At 37.5% G+C, this 24,572-nt stretch overlaps 1 protein-coding gene across 1 annotated transcript; it reads left to right on the top strand.

The window, feature by feature from the left end:
- The first annotated feature begins 12,710 nt into the window (after positions 1–12,710).
- Positions 12,711–23,841, top strand: LOC135199551 (hepatic lectin-like). Its single transcript, XM_064227708.1, has 3 exons — positions 12,711–12,914; positions 22,497–22,551; positions 23,210–23,841. Exons 1-3 carry the CDS (start codon positions 12,791–12,793, stop codon positions 23,373–23,375), a joined length of 345 nt encoding a protein of 114 aa, XP_064083778.1. The 5' UTR covers positions 12,711–12,790; the 3' UTR covers positions 23,376–23,841.
- The last annotated feature ends 731 nt before the right edge of the window (positions 23,842–24,572 follow it).

Here is a 24,572-nt window from a genome sequence, read left to right as displayed (position 1 = left end):
AATAAAGAAGAGAGAGAGAGAGAGAGAGAGAGAGAGAGAGAGAGAGAGAGAGAGAGAGAGAATGTATTCTAACAAGTTACACATGTAAAAAAATATTAGAAGTAAAAATGAGACGGAAGGAAAGAGACTATTTTTTTTTTTTTCAATTACGGAAGGAAGAAGGAGGAGGAGGAGGAGATACAGATTCAGGAAAGAGAAACCGGGAGGGAGATGGGCTTCGGATGTGTCAGTTTCTAAAGGAAATAATGATTTAAATGAAGAAAATTTATAATACTCTGTCGCACACCTTCCTTTTAGAAATCTTTGAAAGATTTTCCATTACTGCCAGTCAGTTCTACTACACTTAAGGAACCAACATCATTAATGGAAATCCTTCAAGAGCCTATAGGCATTAGGCCTTCCCGTAATACTCTTAAGAAAGTTGATTGGCAAGTCAAATGGAGCGAAGTACTTCAGCCTTTAGTTGTCGTAGGCCTAGCTTAAACTACAGTATTAAATACTTAACATTAGTCCAGGGCTATAGTTTGTTTCCCACATTGCCTCATTCCAAAATTACATCCGAATACCGGTTCAAAAACGTTGCAAAACGGGAGACTAATGTAAAAAAAAACTTGTTATTTTATAAAACTTTTTTCCCTATTTTCTTTATGAACTGTTAAAATTCCAGTTTCCTCAATTTTCTACATACACAGTAAGATTAACGGATATTATTATTTAAAAAATGTGATTATGCCTTGCTGTGGGTTCAAATAGTTCGAGATTCCATGTATCACAACCTTGAGGGCTGGTTGCGTTTCGTGGCCAACTTCTCTAACTACATTGTTACCAGATCACACAGTCCAAGAGAGACAGCAGTAGGCACAGCCAGGAGAAGTTATGACCTGAACCACACTCTTGACCGCAATCCACCCACAGGATTGGTAACTGTCTGCTCGCCGTGCATTTGCTCCTCATGTGGATGGGGCTTTAGCCAAGACAGGGCAGATGCCTTTTGCCTTTCAGCCTTCATGGCGGACAAAAGACAGGGTCTTTTTCTAACGCGAATCTTACTTTCGGTCCTTTTTTACATAACTAGGTTATTTGAACGTGAGATTCCTGTGAGCCTTCATGTAATCACTGATGGGATGAATGAATGTTGGCGTCTCTGTTGGACGAGTAATTGAACATAAATGTATTTGTTCTCAGCTGAACAAACCAGTGCAAGGCATTCTCTGGGGAAAGTCTCTGTATAAACAGAACAAGGCTTTGAAGTTGCCCCATTTTATCAGTGGGCTTTGATTGAGCCTTACAAATGAGCTCGTATCCTTAATCCTTCATCTATCGATTTTTTTTAAATATTTTGCGAGATCCTTTAATTAACTGTGCTATTAACTTACTGGAATCTTTCATATCTTTATTTGTCACAGCAATTACATAACCATTATCTTGATCTCATTGATTTAACATCTGAGCGGCATCGTTGTCTGTCTTTCGGGGAACGTGCAACAGTTCAGGATAGGATTTTCCTTAGCTGCCAGTGTTTCCTCACTTTGCGTATATTTTTCATCTCTAGTACCTTCGAAGAGCTCATCACCACAGCCAAAAATAGTCGTCCTCTTCATCTCCGTTAAAGGGCCTCTGTGATACTCTCAATCATGTCTTCCCTCGGCATTCCCTTTCACTAATCTCCACTCACCTCCAGCTACTCTCCTCACCGTTCTGATCCAAGTAGATCTGGGTCTTCCAGCTATGCCAGTGCCCACACGAGCCCAGCTGACACTTTGACAATCTCTTAATGTGAAACAACAATCAGCGCTCACAATGAAATGCAAAACTGGGAAGTACCCCGGCCCTTATGACGTATGGCTTTACGAAAAATATGAATAAATGAACATAAAAATAAAAATGCAAACCCGAAAAACCTTAAAAACATACTGGCAGCAAATATGGATTGATAATTTCTAATGCTGTAATGCAGACAAAGGTAAAAATCCACCCTAAGAAAGAGAGCAAATTGTCGTCCATACCTATATATTTAATTGAGAATTACATTACGCAACTAACGCTAGCCTTATTCATAAGCAATAATGGTATAAAAACGATATGGCAACTTCAAAATGTTTTTTTTTTCTATTATTAGTACTGTTATACGAAATGTAAACACCACAGTTACATTACTCTAGGAGCTAGATCAATAACCGGCCCGTATACAAGGAGACCAGGTAGTCTTGGTCATAGGCACTATCCGTTTATAACGAGTTGTTTACTATGTCAGCATTTTTTAATATCAATTTCTTAATATAGAGCAAATAGTAAATATTCGTATGTGCAATTATTAATTCTATATGGTAATGAAGCGAAATACGGCACCTATTATAGGGAACGTGGATGTCAAAATGAGATTACTTTCTACTAGTAAATGTCGATTTTTAAAAGGAAGATGTGCGACAGAGTATTATCAATTTTTTTTATTTAAATCATTATTTCCTTTAGAAACTGACACATCCGAAGCCCATCTCCCTCCCGGTTTCTCTTTCCTGAATCTGTATCTCCTCCTCCTCCTTCTTCCTTCCGTAATTGACAAAAAAAAAAAGTAGTCTCTTTCCTTCCGTCTCATTTTTACTTCTAATATTTTTTTACATGTGTAACTTGTTAGAATACATTCTCTCTCTCTCTCTCTCTCTCTCTCTCTCTCTCTCTCTCTCTCTCTCTCTCTCTCTCTCTCTATGATTAACAAGAACAGAAGATCACGCCGGCTATTAATGCCAACGAATGGAAACAAACGTAAATTCTAATAAGTGCATCTTTCCTCAATTGTGATTAGGTCAAGTTAAGTGAGGTTAGTTATGCTAAGTTATGGGAAAGGGGTTATGTGGTAGGTTAATCTAGCACTGTATGGTGAGTGAAGAAGTGACGAGTATAACAATGAAAAATAACCATTATGTCCATGGACATATAAATGCAGAAATGAGCGTTAGTTATTCGCATACAATTGTGGGCTTGTGTCGGTATTCGCGAAAATAAATCGGCTAAAAATAATCAAAATTAAAATAAATGAGTAAAAGTCATGATAAAGACGCGTTATGTGACCACAAGTCCTGCAAGGTTGTAACTTATCATGACGAAACATTCACTAGTTGAAAACAACTTTGGTCCTTAGGATACATTACGTCTTATCCACAAGATTGTTTTCGTAAGATAAGCCTTTCAAAAATGTTACTTGTTTTAAACAAAAATTGACAAATATTGGTGTATTCACTTATGGAAAATTAACTCTCCTACAGCTGTACAAATTGATTCATTCTTTATCTCTCTAAAAGGAAATACTGCGACTGACTGCTTTGGTAAGTGACCTTCATTTTTGGGGGAAAAAATCTTATCAGCAGATCTTTTAAAACATACACAAAATGGCAAATGCAGACTCGTGATAATGTCTTGGAAGTTTTAGCGCCACTTCTTTTCAAAATCTCCCATTTTCTTTTGTGTGACGGAAACCAGAGAAAACGGCAGTTTGGTGATAAGTCTTTGCGTCTTCTGAGACCGTCAGTGTCTTTAGACGGCTGATTTCGAATCCCAAAGCACATCTGAAGCTAAAGTTTCAGCACATCAAACCCGCCCCCCACCCATCTCTCTCTCTCTCTCTCTCAATCTCTCTCTCTCTCTCTCTCTCTCTCTCTCTCTCTCTCTTAAGGTTCTTTCATGGGTAAGGCATTTGTTCCTCACAGTTGCACACCATAAAACAAGAGAAAATACTTAAACAAACCACATCTGACGCTTGGTGCATACATTTGGGAGCAACTGTATCTCTGGTAATTCCAATTAACGCGTATACTTAAATAAGTAGTGCTCGTAATCTCGCATGACTATGAATACAAACAAATACACAATGCAAGTTGCTCACACACACACAAATGTTGAAACTGGTCTTTGACGAAAGTCCTCACACAAAAGAAAAACAAGACCGCCCATGTTAATGATGCTTGCAATTCTTGTATGTTTAAACTGTGAGTTTAAACTGCAAATGAAATAGCAGTAACTCGAAAGAGGTCTTCATCAAAAATGTCCTCACAATAGCAAACGTCGCTGAGAAATGGCTCTTCTTATTTTCATGGTTGATGACCTTGAAATGTTTGTTTCATTTGCACAGATAATCAAAATATGAGTGATTCTATTTGCGCACCTGCAAGCGAGTAATATGCACCTATCAATATTTAGCCAAGTAGAGAAGCGATAGCGTTCTTTAATTTATGCGCCTAATTTGCCTAGAACGACTATAATTAACTGTCCCTTAATTAAACGTCGCGTAAAGAAATTGCATATGCAACAGTTTGCAAAGGAAAGTTCATTAATCTTTGACAAATTACGGCCGAGTCAGGTGACTTCGTTTTCCGGCCCAGATGCCCCATTCAATTCTGGAATTCAAAAATGGTCCGGGAATCAGGGTCATATGCTGTGTCGGCGATTCCCGCTCATTCTGCAAAGGCGACAAGGGGGTAAATCCTATTTCGCACTTTCCTGAAGGAGCTGTATTTTTATTTTTTCTATTCATATACGGAGATCTTATCTTGTCTATGCCTTCACCTATGCATACATAGTGTTATTATGACGGGGGTTTTGTTTTTTGTTATATGAATCAAAATGATTATCTCACGAGAGAGAGAGAGAGAGACCCAGCATTGCATTGTGTACTGCTGTGGCATGTCGAAGAGATAAGGCCTTGTACAGACCATTCTGTACCGAGTGGGTGGGGGTGTATGGATGGCGCTAAGGGGAAGAAACGCAAGCGCTGTGCCCAGGGAAGCCCTTGTTCGCGATGTAGTACTCGTGTCCCCTCGTGAGAACCAGGCCCTTCGGTACATTCCTGCCTTGTTCTTGGCCAGATGACGGGACTCCAATAATAAGAGTTCCACTCTGGAATTTGACAGATGGTGGGCCAGCGACAACTGCTTGCGTTATCACTATTATCACTTCAATGATACCGCCGACTGACACTGCTTGACCCTTTTGCAGGGCTCAACCGAAGGAGTTCTCAGATGAGAATGAGAAGAAAAACAAAACAAGCCAAATAAAAGAAGCTGGAACGGCTACAAGGAAGAGTTTAAAAGGTAACGGAGGAGAAGTAAAAGGTCCCCAGAGGACGCTGCGAAGAGCTTTTCAGCACCATCTATTATGTAGGGGGCGCAAGGCGGACAGTAGGCGGTACCCATCTACAAAGTGGCTAATGATAATGGCAGTTGCAACGAATATAAGTATTGTTGCTGATAGTTTCAACGATTCTGAATTTATTCGGGCGAGATCTTTAAGTAACTTCTACTAGGTTCTCTCACATTCAAGTCAAGATGTAAATTTTTAAATTTAATCCTATGTAAACCTGCGGCGTTCTTTTCGAAATTTCATCTGAAATTTCAATGAACTGACAGGAATTAGCAACATCGCGAAAAATAAGTATCTGGGAATGATCTGGTGCTGTAATTGGCCGGGTCATTGACGAGGAACAAGTAATAGAATATCATAAAAATAATAAAAAAATATTTGAAAAATGCCAAAAGAAAAATGTTATATTTTTTTCTGAATTAAAACACGCTAACATTTTATTTTGTTGGTAAGATACGAAAAATTGAATGAAGTTTTATCTTAAAACAACAATACTTGTTGACGCAAGACATTAAAACTTGAAGTTGTATCAGATAGACAGCTCCTGTGATAAATTTAAAAACACCAAGTCAGGTTCCAACTTACATTTATTCCCTCCATCCCCACTTCGACCCTAAGAGGGAAATCGGTCCTTAAGTTCCTCGAGAATTGGGCATTCGACCTATAAATATCTTACAGCCAAGTGGACATAGCAGTCGCCATCGATAATGGGGGTACGCTTCATTTACTTTATCACGAGAGAAAATCTTTGTAGACCAAACCGAAGAATTCTATAACATAATGTCATATAGGCAGAAAAACTCAAATTTTGTATTGAATGCAGCGGTTGAATAATTATTATTATTCAGAAGATGAAACCTATTCATATGAAACAAGCCCACACGGGCCACTGACTTGAGATACTGGCATAGCATGGCAAGTAGTAGAGCTTACAGCAAAGGCCAAGCACTGGAACCTATGAGTTCATTCAGCGCTGAAGCGGAAATTGACGGCAATAAGGTTTGAAAGTTGTTAACAGAAGGAAAAAAACCTCACAACAATTATGAAGTGATTGTTAGGAGAAGGTGGATGGCAAGATGGAAGAAAGATAATATGAATGGGGGTACAGTAAAAGGAACGAAATGGGTTGCAGCTACTGGCCGAAGGGACGCTGAAAAGAACTTTTACTATGCCTACAGTGCACCCCCTACGGAAGATTTTAAAGACGGCAACATAATAATTCAGTTAATTTAGGCTCCAAAAATCGAACAGGAAATTGCTAATGATCAATATACCATTGCCTCTTTAATTTACCTTGGATTGTATCCTTCGATGACAGACTTATACATACAACAAAAAAGCTTACCCACAGACTATAAATGGTCGCTAATCTGATATCGTCTGAAGACCTTAACTGAAATAAAAAATAAAAAAATTTAGCACAAGCAATAAAAATACAATAAAATAAATAAATAAATGAAACGAAATAAAATAAAATATATACTAATAAAAGCTATTGTACTGCAAAAGTTACAATGATAAAAGTAACTAACAAAGTGGTGATAAAGACATGAAATTAAATACTCGTATAGTTCGTAGATTCGTTATGGGGGGGGGGTTCCGTATAAATATGAATTATCCTGCGAGAATCGTACATTACATTAAATAAACAATGACCACTTTTTTACGACTCAGCAGGCAACGAAAACAATACCTTTCTCAAGTACTTCTGTAAGGATCTCCCTTCCGCTGCTAGCGTTATCTGAAAGATTCTTCAAAGATTCAAATGTCTGTACGACTGAGTGAAATGTGCTACAGATAAAAATTTTCATTTGTTCATAAACATAACAACACCATAAATACACCAACAGAATCATTCTTTTGTCCATATCAAAGGTAATTTGGGAAGCGATTATCTTAAAAGAGAAAGATGCGTTCCGTTTTAAAGAAACAGCTTCAACACATGAGAAATTCATTGACCAAACCAATTCGGTGCATCATTTCTCACTTCGACTGAATACCGCATTAAAGCAAAATTATTCGACGTAGTCACTCGCTTTCTTCGAAAGCGATTCACGTCCAGGTAGCCAGATGCAACCTTTCCCAAAGCTTATCTTGCTTCAAAGGCAAATGTCAAAATTACTGTCAACATCCCGTGATTTTTTTTATTACAATGAGTCTTTCTCTGAATTCATTTTTTATTTCATTTCAGTCCAATGACAAACAGAAGAAAATCCCATACCTTTGCCCTCTCAATTATGCGCTATACGATTTACAGCTTGGGAAATATACCATGCATATTGCTATTTCTTATCCCTCTTTTTTACACACTTCCTCTTTTATTAGGAACTTGGATTCATGGAATGTGCATTATACTCCATCGTCAATAAAGTGTTCTTTAATTAATTTCCAGAATACACACTTTCATAAGAATAACCATCTAAAGAAATAGCAGTAGTTGATGATTATCTCAGATTTTTTTCTTTTTCTAAAAATCGTGAGTCTAAGGCCTGGCAGAAAGTTGTGCAAGATTATTTTGTAATAACTGAAATCTATCTAGAAGGTTACTGACGTTCATGTATGAATTGAGAGAGAAAGAGAGCACTCTCTCTACCTACCTATCTCACTCTCATGCACTTTGTCAGTTTCATCATCATCATCATCATTGTTATGTACTTGGAGAAATTAAGGGGTAATCACTTGGAGATCTAAAGAAATTCCCACATAATACTTGGACAGTCTAGGATCAGTGGCTCTCAACCAAGGGGGAATTCCCCCCAAAGGGAATTTCAGACTTGGGATTGTGACCAAGAATTTGTAATATTATATGCATATTATTTGGAATGCACCTTTGAGGCAGACAATTCTGGAAGGGGGATGGGGGTAGTTGGGTGGGGGAGGGGGGGGGTGGAATGCCAAGCTGACATATAGTGAAAGGGTGCATGGGACAAAACAAATTAAGAACCACTTGGTCTAGATCCTTTCGTCGGGCCGAGCTGTGCAATTTTCTTGGATGAGTGTTTGCCAGCTGTTATTAGAAACAAGTTTACTAGTCAGTTCCTGGTCTCCTACCAGGATCTGCCAAGCGTTTCTCTGTGAGCCTGTCAGTCTGTCTGTCTGTCTCTCTCTTACTAAGTGACAGGAAACAGCCACTTCTATATATTAACGGAGAAAACTTACGCATGTCCAGCTGATTACGTTGATCGACTTCCTTTCATGTTACACGAAGAGTATTTCTTTAACTGCTAGGTTTCGCTTTGCCCTTGAATACAAGAATGACTGGCCTCTGAGCATAACTATTCATATATAACTATATATTACAGGATCACCGTGCGACGGAGATCTTTGGTAAGCCGAAGAAAGTTTCTTCTATGGGACATGGATACTGAATCTCCATTTAAGATGAGCATTAGGAATATTGGGAAAAATCGGTTTAGTATGACGTAGAATCTAATGGGATGAAATAAAATTGGTTTACAAAAAAATTAATGATAAATAAATAAATAAATAAATAAAACAATAAATAAATAAATAAAGACGAGACACTCGAGGAATCGGGAGAAAGCTGGAGTTTATAACTATAGGTGATCGAAATCGTTCTTGACCCAGCTTAATAAAGCGAGCTCAATTCGTGGCAATTTCTCTCTTCAGTCTTAGATAATTGTACGAAGTTTAAAGCAAGGCCTTCTTTCGACGGGCCATTTATGGAGATGCGAGGCAAGAAAAGACGAGTTATTATAGATAGACAAGAATACAGAATTTAGGCCAATGGCCCAGCACAGGGACCTATGATGTTATTTATTCAGCGCTGAAACGGAAACTGAAAGCAAGGTTTGAAAAGGTGTAACACACACACACATACACGCATATATATATATATATATTATAAATGTACATAGGCATCGCTTCAGAATATTAGGGTACGCAAATCTGTATCGCGCTACAAAATATAAGGTTATACAAACTCTATCACTACAAAATAACTAGGTTATAACAAAGCTGTATCGCTGCAAAATAATAGGCTATACAGACCTCTATCGCTACAAAATATTAGGTTATGCGAACCTGTATCGCCGAGGCATACTATGTTATACGCACATGAATCATTACAAAATCCTAGGTTATACAAACATTGTACCAATGAAAAATACGAGGTTATACATACCTGCATCACTACAAAATGAAAGGTTATGCAAACTTAAATCGCTGGAAAATACGCTCTGCCAACGTGGACCCAAAGGAATTTATTTCTGGTGATTAGATATTCATTTCTCCACATAATGTGGTTCGGATCCCACAATAAGCTGTAGGTCCCATTTCTAGGTTACCCAATTTGTTCCTAGCCACGTAAAAATACTCTAATCCATCACGTAAGCCTTTGGAGAGCTGTTGATTCAGCTCAATTTGAAAACTAACTTTTTGGAGCCACTACAGATCCGGGGACGAGCGATTTTCGCGGGAAAAATATCTGAGAATAACGTTTATTGCCCTTTTTTGTAATTGCCCCAGTAAAAAAAAAGCCTAAAAAACATCAAACGGTAATGGGGGACCCATTGGGAAACCGGGGTTTTTGGGTGGGGGAAGCGGCGAACGACTTTCACGGCGAACGTAACTCTCAATTCCCGGTTATGAGGCCCAGAACTGTGACACTTAATGCAAAAATTTGACCCCTTACTCTGCATTCAAGGTTGACGTAGGCTAGGCTAGGCTAAGACCACTTTTTTACATTGCAAAACTTTAGAACGGCTAGCCTACATGTAAAACTTCTAGACTAGGCTACCACTAACCGACATAGCTCCGACCCTTACTCTGCATTCAAGGTTGACGTAGCTTAGGCTATCTACCACTAACCGACATTATATTATCCGCATTTTTAAAGATTCTTGGCAGGCGAGACATGTTCTGGCAAGAGGTAATATTGCGCTGCGCGCGCTAACCACAGAGCTTACAGTAGGCCGCGGCGGAACGGCGCTACGCGCCTTATCCGCATTTTTAAAGATTCTTGGCAGGCGAGACAGTTCTGGCAAGAGGTAATATTGCGCTGCGCGCGCTAACCACAGAGCTTACAGTAGGCCGTGACGGAACGGCGCTACGCGCCTTATCCGCATTTTTAAAGATTCTTGGTAGGCGAGACATGTTCTGGCAAGAGGTAATATTGCGCTGCGTGCGCTAACCACAGAGGTTACAGTGAATTAGCCACAAGTACATACAAAAAACACCACGACTAGCCTATTTCTCCCCACCATAACTGTAACATTGAACACCTTCATCGTTCGTCACGGCCTTACTGTTCGAACATGTGCTCCGGTACAGGCTTCGAACTAACCGAAACAGTACTGTTCGAACACGTGCTTCGGTACTGGCTTCGAACTAACCCAAACACTAGTTTTAAGGCTAACAAAATAGTCGATAAGTGACTTTTCTGGTATATATTGGAATTCTGGACAACTTTTATTCTATGCATTTTGTTATTTGGAGTAATGGTTCTGGAATTGTCAGATCTGTCCCCGGATCTGCGAACTACCCAACTTTTTTTTTCGAAGCCAATCAAACAAGTTTTAAATACTTAAAGATATTAAATATTGATTTTAGTTTTCTGAAAAAAAAAACTATTGTGCTGGTTTTGTTAATCAGCCTGCTTTTTTTCATTTTTTTATTTCTGTCCACACTTTTTATGTGCGCCCTCAGATCTTAAAACCCACTAAGTCTGCAAATTGGTATATTGATCATCCACCCTCCAATAATCAAACATACCAAATTGCAGCCTTATAGCCTCAGTAGTTTTTATTTTATTTAAGATTGAAGTTAGCCATAATCGTGCGTCTGGTAACGATATAGACGAAGCAACACAACTGCTCCAAAGTAAAGGCAATATTCGCGTTGCAGGGAACCTGAAATTTTTGCAGCTTCTTGTTTGTTTTCCCGTTATGTTCAAGAGACATATTATGAGAGAATAACTGAAGGGTAATGGATGATCTATGAATGTTAAGTCGTCAATGGATTGTCGCGATCAGGACTAACAAGATCACTACTGGTACAAATCCCAGTGATTCTTCCACGATCGCCGCCACTCTCGTTTTCCGTTTGACCCGCGCTGCAGCTGAATTTACGTCCACCATTACCCGGGACTTCATTGATAAGTGGCCCGTCGCCCATTTATATAAATGGGTCTCGAGAGCATCGCACTGCGCAGTCTTCACCAAGAAGTTGAGAACTTTACTGACCGTGAGGAAAGTGTTTATTTTTCGAAGCGAGATCTCCGTCCAAGATGAAGGCATTTTTGTGTCTCTTTGCTCTAGGAAGTAAGTGATTTTTCTTTTATATGATGTTAATGTCACTCTTTGCGTGTAATAGTGTTCATAGAATCATAGAATCAAGTAAGGACTACTTGTAAAAATCTTATAGTCGAATGGTATGACGCTAGCCTATATCAATCTCTTTGTTTAATCTAAATTTGCTTCGCTTTTGGTGGATGCAAACCCGAATTTATGTTATTATTTGGTTAATGTTTATCTTTCACTCTGTTATATAATAGAAATCTCTTCTCTTGACGACGTTTTTTTTTGTTTTTTTTTTTAGCTTCCTGCGTTATTTTTATAACAACAGTACTTTACTTTCTATTGCAGTTTTTCTCCATATACACGAGGGACAAGCAAGTGAGTAATATGTTTATATATAAGAAAATATTTTCATATTACGTTAAAAACATAATGGCTTTAACTTTACCAAGCCCATCTAAATGCCATAAGCTACTACAACTAGTCTATGTAGCAAATTTCACATAATTTGCCATAACAATTGCCTACTTACTTCCCATAATTTGCCAAGAACTTCACTTACTTGTTTATAATTTATGACCTTCGCTTACTTACTTCCCATTACTTGCCAGGAACTTCGCCTACTTAGTTATTATAAGTTGTTAGCGTAAAAAGTGTTGCTATTGAAACCGAGGTTTTCTGAATACCAGTTGGTCCAAGTGGCATGGCTGAAATAAAGGAGACAGACATCTCGCAGTGGTAGGGCTAATGAAAATTGTTTGCCATAAAAAAAAAAAGTTACGTTAAGCTCCCGTATCTAGATTCTAAAGGCAATTCGTTAACTTTGGTAATAAAAATGAGATCTACTATTTCATACTCCATGATAAAGGGGCTTTAGTTAAAGAAATATATATTATGAGAATAATCTTGATGAAAAGCCTTAAACAAAATCATATTTCACTGCCGAATTATTAATAATTTATGAAAATCATCAGTATTTTTTCAGAATACTGATTTTCACACGAGATTATTTTTTCAGGCTTGTGACAGCTGTCTTCAGCCACAGATCAATTTAAGGGTCAAATCTGAATACAGAATAATGCTTACATGTGTCTTTTGACCACCATTTTCTGGTTCCTCAGAAAAAAAAAAAGTTTCGAGCCAGTTCAGTTCAGTTTATCATCAAAGGAAAAATTATGTCAAGAATCACTGAACTTGAGCCCTGCACTTTTTGCATATTGTTATCTTATTCATGATTTAGTATTCTATCGAGGAAGAAGTGTAATATATAAATAAGTTTATCTATGAGAAAAAAAAACGAAATGTAAAGATTGGTTACTTCAACTACAGTTGGTGCCCAACCGGGCTTTGAATCATTCTACGTGGGTGAAACGTCGCAGGATGCATGCTTAAAGTTTGCAATGGATGTAAAGAGAGATTGGCACACGGCCAGGAGTTACTGCCAGTCATTACAGGCTGACCTGGCTAAATTAGATGAAGACAATCTACACTGGTCGGTCATTAGTTACATTCGCAGCCATCCAGGTGAGTGACTCTTGATACTTCTGACGATACTGGTGATTATGGCCGTGATTACACTCACTGTTGCTTCTGGTATTTTCTTTCAGTTAATAGTTCTTCCTACACCAACCGTCATTATTTAATTTCCTTTTCATTCTGTTTAATCCTGAAACGGTTTCTGTGTTTATTTCGTCTCTTACTTCTAAATATTTTGTAAAAGTTAGGAATACAATTAATATACCATTACAAACAGTGTATGAAGATTTATTTCAGAATGAGAAAGGTATTGTTTGAGTGAAAGATGTAACTGTTGTCGTGTTATTAATGTAAATATTGTCTAAATCCAATTTTAGGCCAATAATAACAAACCATTTGTGGAGATGTGAAGCACCACCTTCTTCTTTGTTGTGACTCATAATTATCCCAAAAATCATACAGTACATTATCTTCTGGTTAACAAGAACTTAAGGTTTGAAACATTATAGATGGAACCTAATAGCTTTATAGGTTGTAGGTTGGTCTTTTCACTTGACGAATCCCCTTCAGTTTATGGAATGGAATGGAATTTAGGAATGAAATTTAGGCTTGAAGCAAAGCACTGGAATCCATAGGGATTATTAAGTGCTATAATGAAAGTAGTTTGACATGAATATTGATGTTGATGATTTTATAATAAACTAAAATAAAAGTGATTTTAAAACCATGGTAAAAACTGATATCCGCCATAAAAATTATAACTTCGCATTTCGAGTGTGCAAAAAAGAATAAAAAATTTATACATATATATACTCACTCATATTCATATAAACATGCTTATATAAACAACTTCTAATGTATACACTACACTTTGCAACGTACCGGGAGGTCAATATTAAATTTCATTAAAATGGTTAATGTCTCTAAGGAATCCAACAATTGGATGTTTAGGGTTATATTGCTTAATGGCCATGAGTGCACTATAAGAATCTGAGTACATGGTGAAATTATTACCCTGTAGAGTAGAAACAATCTCAAGAGATTTGGCTAATGCAGTTAATTCAGTTGTAAAAATGGAGGCATTATTTGAAAGTCTGATCACACATGAGTTATTACCATGAACAACAGCACAAGTAACAACACCACTTGATGTCTTTGATCCATCAGTGAATAGTTAACATAACCCGAATGCATTCGGTAATGATCAAGAAAACAAGCCTTCACTTCTTGGACATTAACAGATTTTTTAACCACAGCTTTTTGACAGACCGATGGTTCTGGGTCAAACCAAGGAGGCAACATAGAGCAATGTATTGCCTGAATGTTTGGTCTTTAACAGACACACTATCAACTGCAGCATCAATTCTCACATGAAAATCTAGCATTTGGAAATTGCTGTGGATCATTTTGGCTAAGGATAGATGCTGCAGGGTTTTCAGGGGAAACTCTTAAACTGAACATATACCGCAGTCCCAGTTCCTCTCGACGAAAGTCTAGAGGGAGCTCTTCTGTGTCGGTATATAAGCTTTCAACTAGAGATGTTTTAAATGCACCAGAGCATATTCTCAGACCAGGCATAAAAAGATGAACTACATCCAACTTAAGTTTGCTTGCACTTGCTGAAGAGTAGACTTGGCAACCATACTCAAGCTTTGATTTATATAAAGAGTCGTATAACCGTAAAAGTGACCACTTATCAGTACCCCTATTAAAACCAGAAACTACTTTTAAAATGTTAAGGGACTTCTTCACCTTAATTTTCAAGGAGTCAATATGACTACCCCATGTTAGTGTCTTATCAAAAAATCATCCCTAAAAACTTCACCTCCTCCTCCTCATATGGTATTAGTGTGTCTTTTAGCTTAATATTTGGATGGTTTCCTTTCGAGTACATCTAGTAAAACGAACTGCCACAGTTTTGTTACGGGAGAATCGAAAGCCATTGTCATCAGCAAAATTGCTGATTGCATTAACTAACTTTTGCAGGAAATTACAAGCTGCAATAGCATCATAACTAGTGACCATAAATAGCAATGGTTCCATCCACCAAACAAAGATGTCATTACTGGAGGAAACTCACAATCAACAATGCTATTTATAGCCACAGCAAATAAGGGGACACTCAACACACTGCCTTGTGGGACACCCTCCTCCTGCTCATAAGAATTAGACAAGTGTTTCTAATTCTAACTTTAAATTATCTATCACTTAGAAATGACCTGAGGGAATTTAACATATTACCTCGTATTCCCATGTCATGAAGCCGCTTAATAATACCAAAACGCCAAGTAGTGTCATAAGCTTTTTCGAGGTCGAAGAAGACTCTATAGTCTTAGTCTGACAGCGTTTTGAGAAACCTTGCTGAATTTGGGTTGATAATCTTATTAGTGGGTCCACAGTGGAACGATTTCTCCTAAGTCCAAATTGGACAGATGATAACAAACCATTTTTTTCTAGATGCCACATCAATCTAGAATTCACCATTTTCTCAAACAATTTGCATACACAACTTGTAAGAGATATTGGCCGATAACTTGTAGGAAGATGAGGATCTTTCAATGGTTTCTTAATGGGAACAATGATTGCAATCTTCTAAGAAGGGGAGAGAATACTAGTTTCCCATATTTTGTTAAGGATTTTAAGGAGATAAGATTTAGCCAATTCTGGGAGATTTTTCAGCATGCTATAAAGAATGATAAGATTCGCCTTTTCCAGAATTTAAATTATATGAAATGGCTGAATTCCTGATATTCTGGAAACGATTTGAATAGTTCCTGGAACTCGATACTTCAGAGAAATGCTCACCCAGTTTTCCAGCAACTTCATTAGGTTTGGTGACAAGGTTTTCATTGATTTTCAAACCAGGTGTTGGTGTTGGAGCATATTTGCCACTAATCTTATTCCAGATCAATCTGGTTGGAGTCTTGGAATTTATGCCATTTATATAAAAAAAAGCCAGGATTCCCTTTTTATGTTTTAAAAATATTTTCGCTGTTTCGCCTTAGCTCGTTGGTAAATTGATTTTGCAGTTGCAGACTGACGGATTTATAATGGCTGTAATATTTCCTGTAATTTTCCTCAAATTACCACAGGTTTTATCCCACCAAGGAACAGCAGGCCTGTGTAGTTTCCCTTTGGTCTTAGGTATTGAGTTTTCAGCACTATTCAGTATTTCGGAGGCAAACTACTCATAAGCCTTTATATGGCATATGAAGGATTCAAATTCCTGGGATAGGTTGATGCCTTCTTGAAATTTTACCCAATCTGCTTCCTTTTCCTTCCATTTGATAGGATAATTCGAGGGGGCATTTCTCACAAACTTAAGATGAATGGGAAAGTGACCACTGTCATGTAGATACTCATCTACAGACCAATTAAAATCAAGATAGAGGGAAGAAGAACAAATGCTCAAGTCTATAGCAGATGAACCACCTGTGTAGAGATTATGGTATGTCATAGTACCATCATTAAAAAGTGTATGATCATTATTATTAACAATGTCATTAATGATCCTACCCTCTGTGTCTAAAAAATCTCCACCCCAAAGTGGATTGTGAGAATTAAAATCACCAAGTAGTAAAAAAGGAGGAGGAAGTTGATTGATTAAACCTTGAATGTCCCCAAGAGTGAACCTACATCTTGGGGGAAGGTAAAGAGAGCAGATTGTGATTTCACGGTCAAAAGTAGCCCGGATAGCAATTGCTTGAAGCTGGGTGTTCAGGGGAACCATAAAATGTTGCATTGCTTTAGTAATAATTATTGCAACACCTCCTTGGGCACGATCCCCATCAGTGGGGCTCATCTTATAGATTTCATAGTTTACTCCTGGATTGTATACTGAATCCCCCAATTTAGTTTCGTGAAGATATACAACCCCTTGGTTATGCTCACTCAGTAATACTTTTAGAATTTCTGAACGAGTCCTTGGTCGTTTACAGTTCCATTGTAAAATGTACAGATTGAATTTTAGTGCAAGGATCTACCAAGGGAAGTTCTAAATTGATCTATACTAGTTTTTGTTTATTTTCCTTATGTGACTTTATAAAAGTTTATTTAGATTGTCTTGAGATATGTGGCTTATGATTATGTTTTTTATTAGGTTTTGATACGGAGAAGAGTGGACTTCAACTACTATTTTCTTTTTATCCAAGGAACTTGATTCCTTGGTTGTTTCAGGGGCAGGAGCATCCTCACTGTTGGCTTCACTGTTATTAAATTTTTTATGGTGTTTGGAAATCTCTATCCTTTGAGCAGGTGGAGGAGAGGATGAAGGAGTTCTCTCTAGCTTTGACCCTCTAGTTAGTTCAAGGGTTTCTTGCTGCATAGATGGGACAGACATAGGGAGGATTTCATCAATTGGAGATTATCAGAAGGAACACCTTTCTTAGATAAAGGTGCTCAACCCTAGCTGGCCGATCACCTAGATCAGATGACTAGGTTTCAGTAGTTCTTGCTTTTACTGCAAATAAAGGTGCTACGTTGTTGACTTGAGTTTTTATAGGGTCTACGGAATTTAGAGACATAGCATATGTCTTTGTCTGACCAATTAACTTCCTGGCGTAAGTAATACTTATATGTTCAACATTAGCTTTACTTATAGCTGCCTCTTCATATTGATATTGGCTGCACTTTTTATTGAATGGGGTATGATTCTCTTCGCAATTAATACATTTTGGCTGTTTCGAACAAGGACCATATTCAGGAACTGAGCAATTATTACAGACTTTTTTTTTTGCAGAATCTGGATGGATGGCCATATTGTAAACAGCTGTACACTAGCAGAGGTTTTGATAAAATGGTTTGACTTTTGACCCTTTCATTTCCAAATTGATGTAAGATGGTACATCAGAGTCCTCAAACGTTAAAATGACCATATTTGCCTTTAGAACTTTTCTTACCTTCCATACACTAGTTGGACTGATTTCTAATATTTCTCTTTCGGTCAGTTTGCAAAGGTCTTTATCGAATACCACTCCTTTTCCATAACTAAATTCATGTGTGGTCTAATTTCTTTTATCATATCATCTTTCTCGAATTTCTTCATTGTCAGCAAGTATGACTGTCTTTGATTTGGCATGAAAGAGGACACTGTCTACCAACCTTGAGATGTTACCCATGTCAATACAGCCAAACTTGTTTTGGATGTATCTGCTAAATTTGTAGTAATTATAATTTTCCTCCCTAGCAGATACTACCAACCACATTGGAGGTTTGGTTGTTCTTTCGAAATTGGCATCGTCATTCAGATTTGGCTGAGCCACTTGTACCCGTTGTCATGGTCTGTAAGCATCCATATTTTTAAGGGCCCTGTCAGACAGTGCTCCCTTGACTTTCTTTTTACAAATCTTTATATTATTGATACTGCTGCTGGCTTTGAGTGCAGCTTCATGTTTTTCAGAAGTCAGTCATGCCTCCCATTTTCTCTCACTTTCATCAAAGTTCCTCTTCAACGTCTTCTATTTTGCCAAAACTACCAAACGAAAGAGAGTGTCTCATAGTCACATTCTAAGGGAATGTACTTTACATGCAACACCCTCAAACTATCTACTGTGTTCCCACAATGGCTTCTTTTCAATTTATGATGACTACCCTCAGAGGTAGTACCACCACTGGAGCATTCCATATCCACGGTCAAGTTCATGTTACGGGTTGTTATCTGTGCCAAATCATCATCAAAGGGACCAGGGGTACTAGAATCCTTATGGCTACCAGTCATATAAGCTTAATATAAAAAAAAAATCAGAAAAATTAAACCTGAAAATATTAGAGAAATATCATCAGCCTTTCATGAAGTTTATTCTTCCACCAATGGCACAAGTGAGAGCGGACTCCCAAATGTCCGCGTCCCTACCCTACCCCACTGCGGATAGCATAACATGGTTAAAGTGGCACAAGTGTAAGCCAAACCTGCTTGCTAGGACTGAGAGTATTACAAGAATACAATCATCCCCACCCTAACCATGTTATGGGCAAACCAGAAAGAATGCCGACAGTCCTATCCCCAGAACTAAACCCCCCTGGAATCCGTGGTCCAGCCCTGAAGAATAGTTCTGCCCTTGAGATATCAATCTGATATCTCTCAGGTCCGAACATTATTGGGTAGTTGATGATCCTACCACAGCTCCCACTAATTAGCTTCGGATATAAACCCAATACCAGCTATGATATCTTTTCCCATTCTTCAAGTCCAATAAATTTTACAAAAGGTGGTAAATTCCAGTATTACTATAAAAATAAATATAAAAAAAATATGAGACTCTTGGACTCAAACCCGGGAACTAATTCCTGGGGTTCAAAAGCCCCCTCACCACGTCAAGGTGGTCCCATATCGAGGGGGCTTCAGTTTATGTCCTTTATAATACTCTGAAAAGATGATTTTTCTGAAGTTCCTCTTCCATTCTGAGTAACCGAAATGTCAAGTATAAATATACATTTGACTGGAGCACGTTCTCATTGACAAGAGGGCAAGTGTGGGTATATAACAAGCGTGTTGTTTTGGGCGTCTGTTTGCGCTGCAGTACCTGTTTGTTAAAGTGTTTCTGGTACAAGGACGAAAATAATGTATTGGCTGTCAGATGGGAAATGTTGCTGCCAATTCACCTGTGTCCCGAACTGACACAGAAATTTTGGTATCTGTGACGTGGGTCCTGGGTGTGCTGTCAACTGGCCATAATAATAGTGTGTGATTAGATGCTGTTTACAGATTAATGCAAAGTTTTTGTTGCAGTTGGTGGCATCATAATTGATGGTGTGGAACAAGCTTGATTCTGAAAGTTTTTGAAATACACAATTTCAATAAGACGAGTCTCTGTTGCTAGTGCTGTTGTTTATGTGATTAAAACATTGGTAAATTCACAGAATAATGTGAGTAGCCTCGGTTGCTACTCATGGCGCCGTAAGTGATACTGCAATATGAGTTTGAGTTTCAAAGGTGAGAAACTCACAGATTAACGTAAAGTCTTACAGCAAATCGCAATGTCAAAAGAGGAGTTTGATGCTGAAAATATTAACAAATTCACAGACTTAAGCAGTGTTTGTTGACTGGTGGTAGCTAATTAAAGGTTTAGGAAGAGTTCGATTCTAAAAATGTAGAGAATTTCCTAAATCAATGCAGTTTTTGTCGCTAGTTCATTTATCCCCGATGGAACAGGATGATTTTGATCCTTAAAATCGCTGCACCTATTAATCACACACACACACACACACACTCACGCACACACCCGCGCGCCGACACATTACCAGGGCTAATCATAGCCTGGTCTTTGAAAATAATTTGGTAACATGACCTTAGCAAGCAACACATACCAGACACCTACCTTGTGAAAATTTCCAATTGGCAACCATGCTATCATTAATAGTATCATAAGATTTATGGTTAGAAATCAAAATCAGAATTATACCAAAAAATAAAACCTTTATTTCCCCAAAGATATAAAACCTTTATTTCCCCAAAGACTAACATGATAACAAAAATGGAAATGAAATGGGAAATCCAAACTACGGAATATTCTCTCCCCTAGCACGAAAGCGTTTCAAATGATTACCATACACCAACTCCAGCTGTATGCACATTATTATTATTACTATCATTATTATTCTTATTTCCCCCACTAAGTGAGAGATAAAAGTGTCAAGTCAAAAAAAGTCCAGAATTCCCATTATCAGTAGCGAGACTGAATCCATCTGAGGGAAAAGAAATCATAATTTTCAGAAGTCAAATAAAAACAGATGAGCAAAAAAAGAAAAGAAATGGACAAGAAAAATGAAAATATTCCTGTATATATGGAAGGAAAAAAATTATTAAACACTCAAATGTTTTCCACTGAACATAATCTTCAAATAGTGCACTTAAAAAAAATATTCAATAAATCGTCTGTACCTCTCTCAGGATCTGTATGTGCGCCTTCACGAACGCTTAACTCTGGTCTGCTAATGACCCCTCCTCGACTCACTACCCCAACATATTTCGTTTCCCCCAAGCTTTGATGGGCCTACAAACACACACACACACACAGAGTGTTCTCCCAAGATCTGTTTGCATTTCTTTCTGCTGTTCGTGCGTACGAACATACCAATTCGTTCTAGAGTATTCTATATACCGTCATCGTCAGGTGATATCCGTATCCACCCACTAGATCGATTTGCGCGTGAACGAGCTCGCACCCTCGTTCAAACTGTTTCACTGTCGTCAGCAAACCCTGTTCGTCTGCGCGGAATATTTGGAGCTTTTCCCCTCTCCATTTGTTTACACATCAGCATATATATTAAGACATATCTCGACGAGTTTGTCACTCTTAAACTGTCATCACAACTTTTCATGCAAGGTGAAGGGATTTCAGTCAAAACCTAGTACAAAGATGGACCGCAGTGCATATGAGTGACTGAAAGTAGTTTGTCACACTTACCCTTATATTATAAAAAAAAATCCTACGCTTTTGAAATGAAATCCGTCAAACTTGGTGGAAAGTCTGGCCATCATGCATTGATGTATACCTAGGAAGATTGCTGGTCTGTGTATCTGTGCCTGCTTGTGCCTGTAACTCTTGCCTTATGGCTGAAATTATTCCTTATGACTGAAGTGACATCAGTCCCCCCAACTGATCATCATTCTCACCCTGTCAACCAAACTGCTATCATTCTCACCCCATCACCCCAACTGATCATCATTCTCACCCTGTCACCCAAACTACTATCATTCTCACACTATCACCCCAACTGATCATCATTCTTACCCTGTCACCCAAACTGTTATCATTCTCACCCTTTCTCTCATCTGTCCAAAACATTTATCCTGTCACAGCAACTTCTCGTACATGACTGATGATATTCACGTTAAATTCTGCACCAAAGTAGACTATCATAAGTGGATATGCTTGAAGACAACCTTCAATCTATCTGTCTCTTTACACAAATTCAAACTTGGAAATAACTTTGGAATTATAAGAGACAAATAGTTCGAAAAGTCATACTCCAATAACAAAGTACTTCATCAGATGACATGACAATCATACTTAAATGATCCAATAAGGAAGCTAGTTGTGGGTCGATATGGGAAACTGTACAGCAATATCCGTCCTAAGAATGCTTGTTTCCAAATAATATTTTTGACAGGTGTAATTCTGGAGGTGATTGTTGCTTGCTTTCATTTGTATCTTCTAGTCGAAAGCTTTGTAAAGAATTGCTAGCCCAAATTATTTTGTTAAGTTACGGATGTGATGGTGTGTGCATAACAACATATCTATATATATTCCAAGAAGACTTACGAGTTTCTTGTTTTGAAGAATATGAATTGCTATGCAGAAGGGTTAAAAAGACTTGTAATGTAACTGTTAGATCCGCGATACTAAATAAAAATAGAACATAGAAATAGTTCTATTCAGAAAACCACATAATTAAAAACTATAAAATAACATTATGAAATTGACCCCTTTTTCGCATTCTTTTTTGGTACCCTAATTCCGATGGTTATTTATTTTGAAACCTGACAAAATAAGCATTGCTTTCTGTTAACATCCAGCTGTGCTTCAAGATCACTATATATATTTTAATGTTTGATAAACCTTCAGTTATAGTTCAGTTACTTTTCATTTTATGAATGTCTAACGTGAGCAATCATCATGTTTTTCTCAGAGATGTTAGACGAAGGATTCCACATTGGCTGCACTGACGAGATTACAGAAGGAACGTAAGTACAGTTCATGATTATTGTGGTCAATTTCGGATTTGTGGTTAAGTTTTGTTTTGTCCTACGATACGAAATGTTTAAGTGTTGCCGAGGGACAGACTAGCTACAATGTAAATGGGAATTTAAGACCCAAAAATAACTTGCGTGCCGGTAAACATTTATTTCTTGGGAGTGAGTTATAGAATCCAGATATTTTCCTCTTAAATGTTCTGTAGATCTGAAAAATAAGGAATCCTTTCAACTTTCGGTATTTTTTCCCGAATTCTTTTAATTTATTCGACACAACAGAGACGCAAGAGTTGCCCAGAGATGTAAGAGTTGGCCACCTTGAGAATTTCCTTTCGTGGTTTGCATACTTAGATATCTAGAAATCTATGATACAGGGGCCTACACTCTGGGAATCCTATAGAAAGAGGACACTTTCAATAGCTGATTTCACCTTTTTCTAACGATCTTGAATGTTAGATAGTCTTGCGAAAATACTTTGATATTTGAAAGCGGCCTTTACAAACTGTGGTCGTATAATGCCATCATTCGCTTTAAGGCTTCTATGTTCATTATAATTATGTAAATGGTAAACAAAATACCGGAAGATGAAATGAAATGACTTCTTATGAAATGACTGTTGAAGGAAGGTCTTTTCTTTACTCTTTTTCAGATGGCTTTGGTGGGACACAATACCTGTAGAAATGTTTACTGGTCACTGGTACCCAGGCCAACCTGACGGAGGATACAAGGAGAACTATGGCTGTCTTTACTACGATGATTTCTTGTATAGTTCTTGCGTCAACGGCCAGAAACTCTATACAATATGTATGACTTAATATGCTTTACTAAACAGAGAAGTGTCCAGAATGGGATAAAACTTATTGTGGATTACCCTAAAATGCCCTTAAAGCTAGTCTTTACACATCTATAGCCTTACTCTTCGAACAGCATTACTTCCAACATAAGAGTATTGGGGATATTAAGTCGAGTTACTGAAAATGGACTTGATAAAAAAAATCAGTGATGAGAGTAGAACATAATACTTTATTAAGAAGAAAACACTTTATTCATAAATATCGATCAGGATGTGTTTTATGTATAACTTTTTAAAATTTGATGGTCTGGAGCGTACCTAAACATAAAAAGATGAGTGAAAATTCAAATATAGTCAATGAGGGAAAAACTTCAAGTGAAAGAAACATTAGTGGCTTTTTTTCAAGATAACCAAATATGTATATTTTCCATTTTGCCCTTTGGTATATGTAAATAAGTGAAAGTGGTTAATCCACTAAAATGATTAAATTGTTTTTTTTATTTTCCTTTGCATATTTATTATTGCCTGTGACAATAGGGATGCCGTGACGATTTGCAATACCACATCATGCAAGCATGTCTCCTGGACAGTGTTCTTTTAAAACACAATCATTCTTGAAACAGTCACTATTTTATTCCCATGGTATAGCGCGGTTCATATTAAGTGGTATTTGTGGTTTGACAGTTCAGTGGTCATGTCAACGGTTCATTGCCGTCGTTAAAACCAATGGCCACGGTTCGAATCCCAGCCGGGGTAGATGCATACTCATTTTCAATTTATTGTGAGATCATTAGTATATATATTTCAATATTTTCATATCGGGCAAGGGCACAAAAACATAAAGAGTACTGTCAAAAATTGTCATTTATTCCCCCTTGAATAAAATTTCCTAGTTTTTTTATGAGTACTTGTTTTGAAGTATTTTCCCAGTTTCTATGGAAATACGTTATATGATTATTTTGCTCCACAGAAGTAGTTTTATTATATTAACTATAGCAATGAGTTGGTATAAATTAGTACATGGATATTCAAAGTAATAAACCACTTTTTTTGCATATTTTGTCCATCTCTATATAATTAGATGACGTATAATTACAGTGTTGTCAAACTTCTTCCTTCCTGTGGAGAATATGATATATTATTTTCTTATTGTAGGGCACATGCCAGTAATTTATGCTTGCCTTCTGGACGAAATCCTTTCTTTTGTATGTTGGGTTAC

This window comes from Macrobrachium nipponense, chromosome 25 (genome assembly GCF_015104395.2).
Source record: "Macrobrachium nipponense isolate FS-2020 chromosome 25, ASM1510439v2, whole genome shotgun sequence".
NCBI classification, from domain to species: Eukaryota; Metazoa; Arthropoda; class Malacostraca; order Decapoda; family Palaemonidae; genus Macrobrachium; species Macrobrachium nipponense.
Note: the sequence above shows the minus strand (reverse complement) of the source record. Positions and strands in the feature narration are given on the sequence as shown.